The 11,240-nt window shown below is 45.2% G+C and overlaps 2 protein-coding genes across 7 annotated transcripts in view; both read left to right on the top strand.

The window, feature by feature from the left end:
* CWF19L1 (CWF19-like 1, cell cycle control (S. pombe)) overlaps positions 1-1,106 on the top strand; it is a 15,510-nt gene extending 14,404 nt beyond the window's left edge. Inside the window, exon 13 of the mRNA XM_010570134.1 lies at positions 1,002-1,106. Within this exon, the coding sequence (XP_010568436.1) occupies positions 1,002-1,106 (105 nt within the window). The remainder of the gene's footprint in view (positions 1-1,001) is intronic.
* CHUK (conserved helix-loop-helix ubiquitous kinase) overlaps positions 18-11,240 on the top strand; it is a 34,045-nt gene continuing 22,822 nt past the window's right edge. For all 6 annotated transcript variants that reach the window (XM_010570128.1, XM_010570131.1, XM_010570125.1 and 3 more), the window contains exons 1-6: positions 18-1,314; positions 1,496-1,610; positions 4,545-4,614; positions 8,129-8,217; positions 8,926-9,015; positions 9,663-9,787. In XM_010570128.1, the coding sequence (XP_010568430.1) occupies positions 1,187-1,314; positions 1,496-1,610; positions 4,545-4,614; positions 8,129-8,217; positions 8,926-9,015; positions 9,663-9,787 (617 nt within the window). In that variant the 5' untranslated portion in view covers positions 18-1,186. The remainder of the gene's footprint in view (positions 1,315-1,495; positions 1,611-4,544; positions 4,615-8,128; positions 8,218-8,925; positions 9,016-9,662; positions 9,788-11,240) is intronic.

Here is an 11,240-nt window from a genome sequence, read left to right as displayed (position 1 = left end):
AAACCAGCCGGGCTGGGGGCCCGGGGCGGGGGCCGCCAGCCGGGGCCTCAGCCCCCGAACCAGCCGGGCTGAGGGACCGGGGCTGGGGACGCCAGCCGGGGCCTCAGCCCCTGAACCAGCCAGGATGAGGGTCTGCCTCTTGCCCAGCGGCCCTGCACTGGTTTCTCTGTCATCCCAAGATGTCCACGTGCTTCTGCTCTGGTGTACTAGCTGGTGCCTTGGCTTGGGACCTAGCGACATCCAGACGCCCTTCACTCTTGTGCTGCCTGGGCTCTTTGTCCATCCTAAATTCCTCCAAACTCAGACCACACAGTGTGTTGAGTTTTAATGTGGTGACGTGTTCCCATGCCGTGCAGCCCATTCATCTTTGATCTAGCAACCGGGGATCTAGGAATTGCTTTTTTTCTTTTCGTGCTCCAGCATGTACAGATTAATGTCTCCTAACACTTTCTCATGAGAAACTACGTACACTGTGCTGCCCACCGTACCTCTCTCCAGCATGTCACTCTGAGGTACCTGCGAACCAGAGCTGGCCAGGTTTGTCCTCATGGACATCAGTGGCAGCTCTGGGTGTCAGGGTCTCATACAGTTGTTCCCTCGTCCTGAGAATTCCTCCTCCCTTTTGAGAGATATCCTGGAGCGTGAAATGCTCTGTCCCACTGGTGGGAGCAGGGATGCTGCTCAGCTTGAGTTGTCCTCAGCAAGGCCTGCAGTGCCACTGCTGCATAGAGCTTTACTGAGCTCCTGCTCTGCCTTTTTGCCACCCTTGCCTGCTCACTGTATGCGCTAACATTGGAGGAAACCACTTGCAGGCAACCTGAGTTCATAAGCCTGGGCTTGGTGATCACTGTTTTTGTTAGCGTCATCGCCGTGCTCATTTTCTGAATACAGGTGCTGAGCTGCACAGCTACAGCTGCTCTTGTGGCTTCCAGAGTCTTTGGCAGGTATACACAGAAGTGCTTTGTCTTCACTTCCTTCTGCATGTGTTGTTTATTCCCAAGAGTAATATATCAGAGACAGTCAGGAAGCAGCTGTTTGAATTCAGCTGCAGAAATGAATCCTTCTCCGTGTATGTGGATTTCACCTACCTGGTTCTACCTCCCTAGAACAGTTACACAAGTGTTAAAGGATTCCTGTGAAACCCTTGGGTCAGGGGGAAACTGTTCCCACGTGTAGAAACAGATGCATGTATATAACGACTTTGCCAGGAATGTGCAGGAATCCAGAACTTGAGCCCGGATCCCCATCATCAAAGTCCTGTACCTTGACTTTGAGACGTCATTTGTCCTCATCACTGGTTTGTGTATTCCCAAGGTATGGGTTTTATGCATTTGGATGCTGGTAGGTACCAGTTGAAGAGTGTGCTTCTCAGCAAGGATATATTTGGGGAACAGAAGTTGTACCTGAAACATAAAACATAGTTGGTTGACAATCTGTTATCTCATTCTTCCAAAAGAGGAGTCAAGAGTTTTCATCCAGCTTTCCATGTGCTTAGGTTGAACCATCCCAATGTAGTAAGAGCCTGTGAAGTTCCTGAGGAGATGAACTTTCTGGTTAACGACGTTCCCCTTCTGGCAATGGAATATTGTTCAGGGGGTGACCTCCGGAAGGTAATGTCTGCTTTGCTTTGCAATATGTAGCAAAATAAGTGGCCTTAACGCTCTTTCTGTAGCTGTGGTTGTCTGTGAAGCCATGTATGTTCTGTGGCGCTTTTCTTCTTGGGTACAGGGGTGGGGAAGTAAATGTAGAGTGGAAAAAAAACACTTGTAGGAGATGAAGCTTGTGTTTTTGAAACTAGAGGGTAGAAAGCAATCCAGGGGCAGACACTGTTATCCTGAAGCAGCATGTCCTTTCATGGAACTGCTTTAGCGTTAATACTGCTTCCCACAGCCTAGATACTCGCATCCAGTGCATTTGGCTTTGCTGCAATGTGTCTCTATCTGTTTGGAGTCTGATCTGGTTTTGCTTCACATGTATCCAGTGTTGTATTGCTCTCAGCCCAGGGAAGGATCCTTTTGGTACTGAATTGGGGCCTCCAGGGCTTCAGAGACTTTCCTGTTTCCTGTTGAACTGGGAACTACCCTCCCGCAAAGCAGCGACACCCAAGAGTAAAGGAACCTTTCAGTAGTTCCCCAGGCAGTGGCTGCATGGCCTGTTAGAGTTTATGCTCCCTTTCTGTTGCAGCTGAATTCAGGAAGCAGCCATTTGTATATGGGTGAAGAAGCAAATCCCTGTTGATTAAGGTTTGCTTAGAAATTGCTTTATCTAAGTGATCAGGAAGCTCATTTTTCTGTTGTTTTTGTTACTGGTGTTAAACAGCACTGGAGGAACGTGAGCAGATGTTGAACGCAATAACTGCATATCTGTGAGAGCAGCTAGTATATTGGTAACTTAGTGAGCCTCACTTTGTGTTTTTGAGTTATTTAGAACAGTAGGGACAATTTTAAGGTAGGCAATGAAAGAAAGTGGGTATGTATGAAAATAGCATTTGGATGTTGCAAATACATGTAGCTGACCACGTTCTTGGTGACGCTTGGATATTGTATTTTTGCAGTAAAAGTTTTGAGACTACTTGAAGGTAAATTGGAGACCTTGGCCAAGAAACTTGGGGTTATATTAGCTCTACTTGTAATGCAGTGTTTGATCATTTAATTTCTAATGAATCCTTAGATGTTGCATAGATTTTGGGACAATTTAGGAAGTAACATGCTTCATTTCATTTGATTGCATGTAAGGCTTTGTTCCTTAAAGAAAAAAGAGGTGCATGGTTTTTTTTATTTCTGATCCTGCTCTTCTTCAAATCTTTCTTTTGCACTCACTTGGCATCATTTGTGTTTTGCAGCACTTTTAATTTCTCATTGCACATCTGCAATCTTCCCTAAAGCCTGGAAAAGCATCTGCTTCTGTCTATGGGTCAGGCATGTTTTTATGCTTGTGCTCTTCCAGGGTAGTGTTGTGGGCTCTGAGCTTGATTTCTGACTTTGCCCCTTTCCTCCTTTGTTGTTCAGCACATCTACCCAGAACTTAAGGAGTGAGATGTTGAAGTTTGGCTTCTCCCCCATAGAAGTTTGACTACTGGTTGTGCCTGAAGTGTGGGAGGCAGACAAAAACATGAGGATGCATGCTGGGAGGGGTGGCTGCAGTGCAGAGGTGTACCTCAGTCATCTATAAAAGCCATCAGTGTAGTAAACATGAGATCACATGTTGATTGATCCAGGCCATATGCAGGAAATTGTTGAAGCTACTTATTGACAGATCATTAAGACGCCGATTAGGAGGGGGTTTTCTATGGTGCTTCTACCATAGGTTTCACTAGAGGGGAAAAATTCAGGGCAAGGGAGAAGAGAAATGAAGAAGCACTTTAGAGTGGAGGCAGGTCACTCTAACTTGAGAGTTCAGGTCGTGGTCCATGCTGTGGACGCTCCAGTGATCCACAGGCCAGTGATCTGCTTTTTAGCTCGGATTAAGTAGGTGGGCAACCTAGGAGCCAGTGTGCCGAAGTGTTGAGCAGCTGCTTCTTGTTGTGAGAGGGCAGTCAGGAAGGAGACCGTGTCCCAGGGCAGAGCTAGCCAGCGACCAAGCGCTCTGAGCTGAAGAAGGTGACCTGTGTGGAGTGGGGCCGCCTGCGGCAATAGCACTGTTATCGGAGAATGTGCCCTTTGGTGGTGTTAAGGTGCCTGACCATGAGGTGGGTGGCTGGTCCTGTGCCTCAGACTCTGCAGGGCTCAGGCAGCATTGTGGGAGTGGGGCATGACTACAGGAGAATGCGGAGGTGGCTGCACGGTGTTTGGCAGCCTCTTGCAGTGGGTGCTGATACCTGGGTGGCTTTTCCATAGCGCGGGGTATCACTTGGGTACAGCACGTGGAGAAAAACAGGCTCTGTTAGAGTCCATGGCGAGCTTGTTCAGATTAAAGCAGCAATTGCTTTGGGCTAGCTGGGCTGTTTGGGAGCTGTAAATGGCTGCAGTCATCTTCTCTTCTGTAGCCTGTCCTGAATTTAGGAGTTCAACTGTTGTTTTTCCTTCTTGTCCTTTTATCAGTGAGCTGTGTTTGAATGCCAAGGGCTTAGATGCGTATCCATTTCTTCTGTGTTCTGTCAGTCAGTTTATTTTCTTCACTGGAGAGTTGTTCTTTCAAGTAGCAGTCCTGCTTCAGGTATTTGATGTGTTCCCAAATCCCATCAAGCCAAACTTCAGCAGATGAGGAACGAGCAGATTTCAGGAGCCTCAGGATCCCTGTTGCCTGCAACCATATGGCCCTGCCTGCATCTCTTGCCTGTTTGCTTTCTGATGGCTTTCATGCTTTTGTGGTATTATTCTAGCAGTCCAAATCTTTTCAACGCCATCTCTGTGCAATAAACTTTCATTTTGTCCGAGTTGTCTTCTTTTCCCCCATGCTTTCATTTCACAAAGCGAACTAGCTCATTCAACTAGAGTTATATTTGAGCTGTGCTGTTTTCTGTTGTGTCAGCAGGGGATGGAAAGTTTTGTTCTTGACTGTTAACTGTTGCACTGTGGGTCTAAACATCTTTTTCTCTACTGTAGCTGCTAAACAAACCGGAAAACTGCTGCGGGCTCAAGGAAAGTCAAATACTTTCTCTCCTTAGCGACATTGGTACGTAGTCTAATGCCTTTCTTGTGTTTTGGTTTTTGGGTTATTTTTATTATGTGTAATGGCATTTTGCTTTTTCAGCTGACCCTGAAAAGGGGACTAATGAGAACAGGGTGTTAAAAAAATCAGGTTTCTTTTCCAGAGGAAGGACTTGGTATACCTGCTGATCACATAAACAAGAAGCTTGCACTAATGACATGTCTGTGGAATGGGATTGGAAAAGCTGTGTAGTGGCCAGTTGTAGGTAACTATGACCTTAACGTTTTATTTTGTTAAGGTCACAGTTTTCCATTCAAATCCCATTTCTATTCCAGGCTCTCGAGATGCCAAACTGCATGTCACTTGAAGGAGTGTAACTTTTACAAGCCAAAGAGCAAGAAACCAATGTGAGAAGTGCCTAAGTTGCCCTGTGGCTTCTCTGTAGGGTTTCCTTAGTAGGAGGGAAATTTTGTTTGTTCAGGGTGACAGTACAGAGGAGATGATACACTGGAGTGGAGCCGAGAGCCAGGTAGGTATAAGAGCATAGCAGAAAAGGAAGGCAACCATGCCATGGCTAGTCCAGCAATTTTCTGGCTAACGATTTGCTCTCAACTGAGAGTTAATTAGGTAGGCAATGCCAAAACAAGTGCGTCTAAATGTTGCGAAGCTTCTCATTTTGGAAGAGCAATTCTGTTGGTCTGCATTAGAGTTCTGGCTAGCACAGTGACGGAGATCATTGTCTCCTTTACTCAGCACTGGGGAGCTTACATCTGGATACAGTTGTCCACATCTAGCCCCGTGTTCCAGAGGGATGTGGAGATCCCAACAAGGCCATGCAAAGGCTACCCAGGGCCTGGAGCACTCGGCCCACCAGGAGATGGGCTTGTTGGATCTGGCTGCAGGGAGGCTGAGGAGGGTCTGAGAGCTGCCTGTGGCTACAGAAAGGGCAGGTACAAAGGTGATGGATGCGACCAAACTGTACTTGGTGAGCAGTGTAACAGGAGGCACCAGCCCTGTGTTGTACCATGGGAGGTAGAAGCATGAGGTTGGAGGAGAAACCTCCTTTCCCACTAACACTGCTGTTGTGCTGTGTATGGCCTAGGGAAGGTCCCCAGCCAGCCTACAGGGAGGCAGAGCAGAGTGATGACAAGATGAGAATTAGCCAGGCAGCAACTTGATACACATTACAGAAGGTGTCTGATACCATGTGGATTTCAGATTCTGCAGTTTGGAAAGGTAGCAGGCAGCAAATCCATACAGGATGGGAGTAGCCCAAAGTGACAGCACTGCTCATAGGGAACAATTTAATTTGATATCTTTGGGTGCCTGCTTTAAAGCTATTTCCCAAGGCTGTAGTAATCCATGAAAATAATTCCGTGAGATGAACTTGATGGTATCCTGAAGTGTTTCATCAAATACCTTATTTTTCAAACTGTTGAGCTTTAGCTTGCTTGATGCCAAATTCTTGACTACCAAGAGCACTGTAAGAAAATAAAAGATGTGAGGCTTGAAACTGGCCTCTGTCCATCAGGAAGTGCCTGGCTTCTTGGACACCCTGGGGAGGATAAGTCATCTGATTGAGGATGATGCCTACAGATGGTTTCTCTAGCAAGTAGGCTTTTCAGGAGAGCTCCTCAGTAGACCTCCTTGGGTTTTCAGTTCTGTTACAAATAACCCGTCTCTACTTATAGGAATGGAGCTAGTTTTGGCATGAGAAATGATTTTGGACATATTGGCCTGGGCTTCTGTCCTTTCAGTGCTCAGAGGGCTTGCAGTTGAGTTCCCAAAATCAAGCGCAACTCTTCCTTGTTCTGTGTTCCTCTTCCACCTGCAGGATGGGGTCTGTTGTCTTCATAGTAAGTTGAATGTCTTTGGCAAAGATTTGAAAATGCAGTGGAGAAGAAATGCAAGTTAGAAGCTGTTAAATGTATAAATGAGTGGTAAATCAGTGAAGATAGGGGACTTCCTCCCTGATGGGTCGAATATTTCTCTTAAAATAATCCTGTAATGAATTTACAGTCACATCTGGTTAGAAGTAGGCTTTACACATTGTGCAGTCAGAATATGTTTTGCATAGGAAAATTTTAAATACTCCATGATGGAGATGAGAAAATGCAATACCTGCCTCGGGCCTTTCATAGGACCTTTTATTTCCATTTGCGCATCTCCAAGATTGAAAAGTCATGACTTGAAAAAAACAAACAAATGAAAAAAAACCCTCGAATTCTGAAAGCTGTCTTTTGCTGTTTTGTCTGTGCCTATGTCCTGTGGCAGACACTTGCTTGATAATCTTTTATTTAGCGGCCAGTGTTGTTACTTGGGTGGACCAGTAGTGACTTTTCGCCCTTCCTGCAGGCAGTATTTCTCTTGTTTCTTTGTTGTTAGTGGCTCCACAACCCCCTCCAAGGCAGTTCAAGTGTGGACTGTTGCCACAAGGCAAAGTCCTGCTCTTTGCCTTTCCTTGGGCACGTGCTCCCATTCCCTTCCTTATTGGAGCTGTTCCTGTACCCAGGTGAGGAGCAGGTTCTGGAAACCAGCCTGGCTAAAACCTGATTATTTTTTTCTTAGTAGTTTCTGGCTGGATTGGTCCCAGGATCAAGCTGATCATGCGATGACATAAATGCTTGTGCTGCCATGGAAATTGCACCTGGGAAAGGAGAGTCTGGGAACCTGTGTTCCTTCTGGGGACAGCCCCCATGTAGATTGGCTTAAAGCAATCATGGAATTTCGTTTTTAGCAGTGGGAGTGACAGAAGTGGTGCTTTGAGCGCACCAGTCCCCCACCAGCAGAAGGGAAGCCTTGAGCCCCAAAGTTCAGTGCTGCTGATATGGACCGGGACATTGCTGGTGTCACCTTGGTCAGCTGCCCCATGCAGCATCAACCAGAGGCTGCCCAGGAATCAGTTTTTAGCTTCAGACGTGCTTCTGCTTCATTGCAGCTGGATGGTTCCTTTGGGTGGTTTGCCTTGTGGTGCTTTGGCAGTGGTGGAAGTTTACTAGAAGCTCTGTAAGCCAGTAGTTGGCACTAGTTTCAGGTCAAAGGGAAACTCGACTTGTTTCACTTGCTTAATTAATTTCAGTGCTTTCTTTCATTAGCATCTTGTGCTCACCTATATAAATAGGTCATCTTGTTTTCTTGTGTTAATTTACCAAGATCTTAGGCTAGAGGACATGCAGAGCTGTTTCAAGCTGCCTGCACGTTTTGGAGACCTGTTTTGCTTGTCTGCATGCTGTGGTTCATTTTGTAACTCTACAGTTTGAGAAGAATTCAGCTGCCTTCTCTCTTGCCTTACAGGCAAGAGATGTGGCCTGCGGTTATGCCGCGAGGTCTGAAATCTGTAGCAACCTCCATTTCTGCAGAGCAGAGGAACAGAGCTAGTTCAGTCCTAGCATAAATTTAACAAACCTTTTAAGTCAATAGTTCTTAATGGTGCTTTAAAATGAAAATTTATTGATGTCAACTCCAAAGTCAGGGGTATTGGATCTTTATCTTTAATCAATGTGAGTTTATTTTCTCTTAAATCAAATGTGTCTTTCAGGATCTGGTATCCAGTATTTGCATGAAAACAGAATTATACATAGAGATTTAAAGCCTGAAAATATTGTTCTTCAGGATGAAGGTGGGAAGGTAAGTCAGGTGGCCTCTGTCAGTGGTGTTCCCACTGTCATTTCTGGAAGTCGTCAGCAGCTTCGTCTTACCCAAGAGAAATAAAAGAGAACAAGTAGTTTGTGGCACTGAACTGGCTGAAAACTCAACTATGAATTTACTAAATGTTTATGTCTTCTTTAAGCCACAAATCCTATTTTGCTTGTTCTTAAATCCTTGTCATTAAAAACAAACAACTTCTGCTTCCATTCAGGAACCTGCCTGCAACAGAATATGTGCGATAGGAGATTGTAGCATATGCCTGTGTTTGTGGCTTTGAGGGCTGCATGTATAATCAAGCTAATTCAGAGAGTCAGCCTAATGGATTTCTTAGTGAAAATTGTTTTCTCTGTTGTTACTCTTTAAACAAGTAACTTTCAATTCCCAGGTAAAAAGCTAGATACTCTGTTTGGCCAAGCTGTAACTGGCAAGCTGCTTCAAATAAAGTTGAATCTAAGCTGAGATAGGTGGACAACGCCAGCTTATGTGGTGAAACAGCAAGGCTTAACACTGTGTCCCATGTCGAAGCTTTGCATGGACTTTCTCCAGAATTTCCATTCTGGCTTTCCTCTTCTTTGAGTGTATGCCATGGATGTCACTGCACAGATTTTGGGTTGTTTAGCGGGGGGCGGGGGGGGAAGGGGTTTCTCTGAATTTGCTCTTCTGGTGAACTATTTAAACTGTCTGCAGATTGTTCACAAAATAATAGACCTGGGATATGCAAAGGATCTGGATCAAGGAAGTTTATGCACTTCATTTGTTGGAACATTACAATATTTGGTAAGACTTTTTTTTCCCCCCATGTATATGAGTGTTGTGGCATTGCCACGTTTTATAGAATCACAGAAGTGTGTGTCAAAAGGAACCTACAGACGTCCCTTGTCCAGCCTCCTGTTCACAGCAGGACTGTCATCAGCACTAGGTCAGGGCAGCCGTGGCTTGGCCCAGCCAAGCCCGTTTCAGGGTTTCACTCTGAAAATGGACATCCCGCACCCTTCTGGGGACCTGTCCCAAGGGTGTTCCTTCTCCAGGGGAAGAAGCGTTTCCTCATGTCCAGCCTGAACCTCCCAGATGGTGACCTGGGGCCATTGCCTCTCGTTTTATCACCCGTTGCTTCCAAGATGAGTTTGGCCCCATCTGTCCCCTCCATCCCTTCCTCTGCCATGGTCAGGGGCTGCTCTCAGCCTGTCCCTGCTCCAGCCTCTCCACAGCCAGACCCAACAAGCCCAGCTCCCTCCTATCCCCTTGTGGGTTGAGTGCTCCAGGCCCTGACCCACCAGGCAGCCTAAGTGGGGCCACATCAGGGTTCCCGTGCTGCTCTGGAACTCGGGGCCACACCTTGATGTAGCTTTGTCTTGACCGAAATGCAAGGAAATAGATGACCTGAAATACCACTTTCAAAGTGTCTTTTTATGATCCTTTTTTAGGCTCCAGAACTCTTTGAGAATAAATCCTACTCAGTTACTGTTGACTACTGGAGCTTTGGCACGATGGTGTTCGAATGCATTGCAGGATTTAGACCGTTCTTACATAATCTACAGCCGTTTACCTGGTAAGACACTCTGCAAGAGGTGATGCCAGGCAATAGGAATGACAGCTACTGCCTGTGGTGAGGTGACAGAGTGAACCAGAATGATAAATTTCTTGTTAGTTAGGTACTGAGGCTGGTGGTCTGCTATGCTTTGCAAAAGCCATTGATATGTTAGTAGTATCAATTACGGTTCAATTGGCTATTTATACATATTAAGTACATGCTTATTACGTTGTGTGGTAGGCTCTGGTCATAATAATTCCTTCACTAGTGAAATTTGAATCAAAAAATGTAATTATAAACCAGTCTGTGTATCAGTGTCAGAAAAATGTCATGGGAAGGAGTGATATAGGCCTTTGTTCACCTAGGCTGTGAGGTTGCTTGTTTTTAGCAATAAATAACACACAGCAAGACAGACCATGTTTTGTGTAGTAAACACAGTTACGTGTTTGTAAGTAACTTTACAAAAGTGATGACTGAAAGACTTTAACCTGCATATGGAGGTTTCTGCTTGCTTTTTGAGGGCTAGAAGAAGGGGCAGAAATACATATTTTTATAGAAAATAGTGTGGAAACACTTCTTACCTTGCAATACCAGGAGTGTATGTAAGCTTGGTTTTTAAAAGGGTAATTCTGCAACAGAAAAAATATGAAACTTGTTTTTCTGTTAATATTGAAATAATAACAGGAGAAAAGATAAATTTGAGTTTTTATGTAAGTGTTAGCTTAAAAAATTATTATGTGTTAACAAAAAATAATTGTAGCCAATATGTTGCAATAGTTTCCCTTTTAACTGCCAACTCTTGGGATTTTATTATTTTAATAGTTCAGTATTTTTTGCATTTTTTCAAACATGGAAAACTTGATTTCCTAATGTAAGTAGTAGAAAACTAATGAATGAATGAGATTATAAACAGCTCTTCCCTATAAAAGAAGGAATAGAACAGTGCAGGCCACATGTGTGTAGCTTCAGTTCCAGTTGGGGCTGACTGGGACAGAGAGCAGGCTGGCAGCCTCCAGGAGCAAGAAACGTTCAGCTGCCTCACAGCCGACTGTCAACTTGCCCTGGGAAATCTTGCTGCTCCGGGAGCAGCTGAGCTCTAGGCAAGCTTCAGACCAGTGCTGAAGTGAGCCAAGGTGATGAAACTGAGGCAGAGTTGCTGGTGATGTTTTTCCTGGTACTGGATCCAATAGCATGCTGTGTTTCTAACATTTACAGATGCTTCACTCAGATTGAGGTAAGGGCAGTGGTTTTGCCAGATGACTCTTGCAAATCTTATCTGTCTCATTAATGTGTGGAGGGTGATTTTGTTGTGCAGGCTTGCTCTGTGGTCGGTGAATTGTTACCTGTTAATCCTCTTGTTTGATGCTGTCCAGACCTCCTTGCAAGCATGTGCAAAAAGTTTCCAGAGACAGAGTTAATTGCAAGGACACCCCTATTCCACTTGGAGATGTTCTGGGTGGATTGTTTGGAA

This window comes from Haliaeetus leucocephalus, unplaced genomic scaffold, assembly GCF_000737465.1.
Source record: "Haliaeetus leucocephalus isolate CR32 unplaced genomic scaffold, Haliaeetus_leucocephalus-4.0 Scaffold291, whole genome shotgun sequence".
In the NCBI taxonomy this organism is placed as follows: Eukaryota; Metazoa; Chordata; class Aves; order Accipitriformes; family Accipitridae; genus Haliaeetus; species Haliaeetus leucocephalus.
Note: the sequence above shows the minus strand (reverse complement) of the source record. Positions and strands in the feature narration are given on the sequence as shown.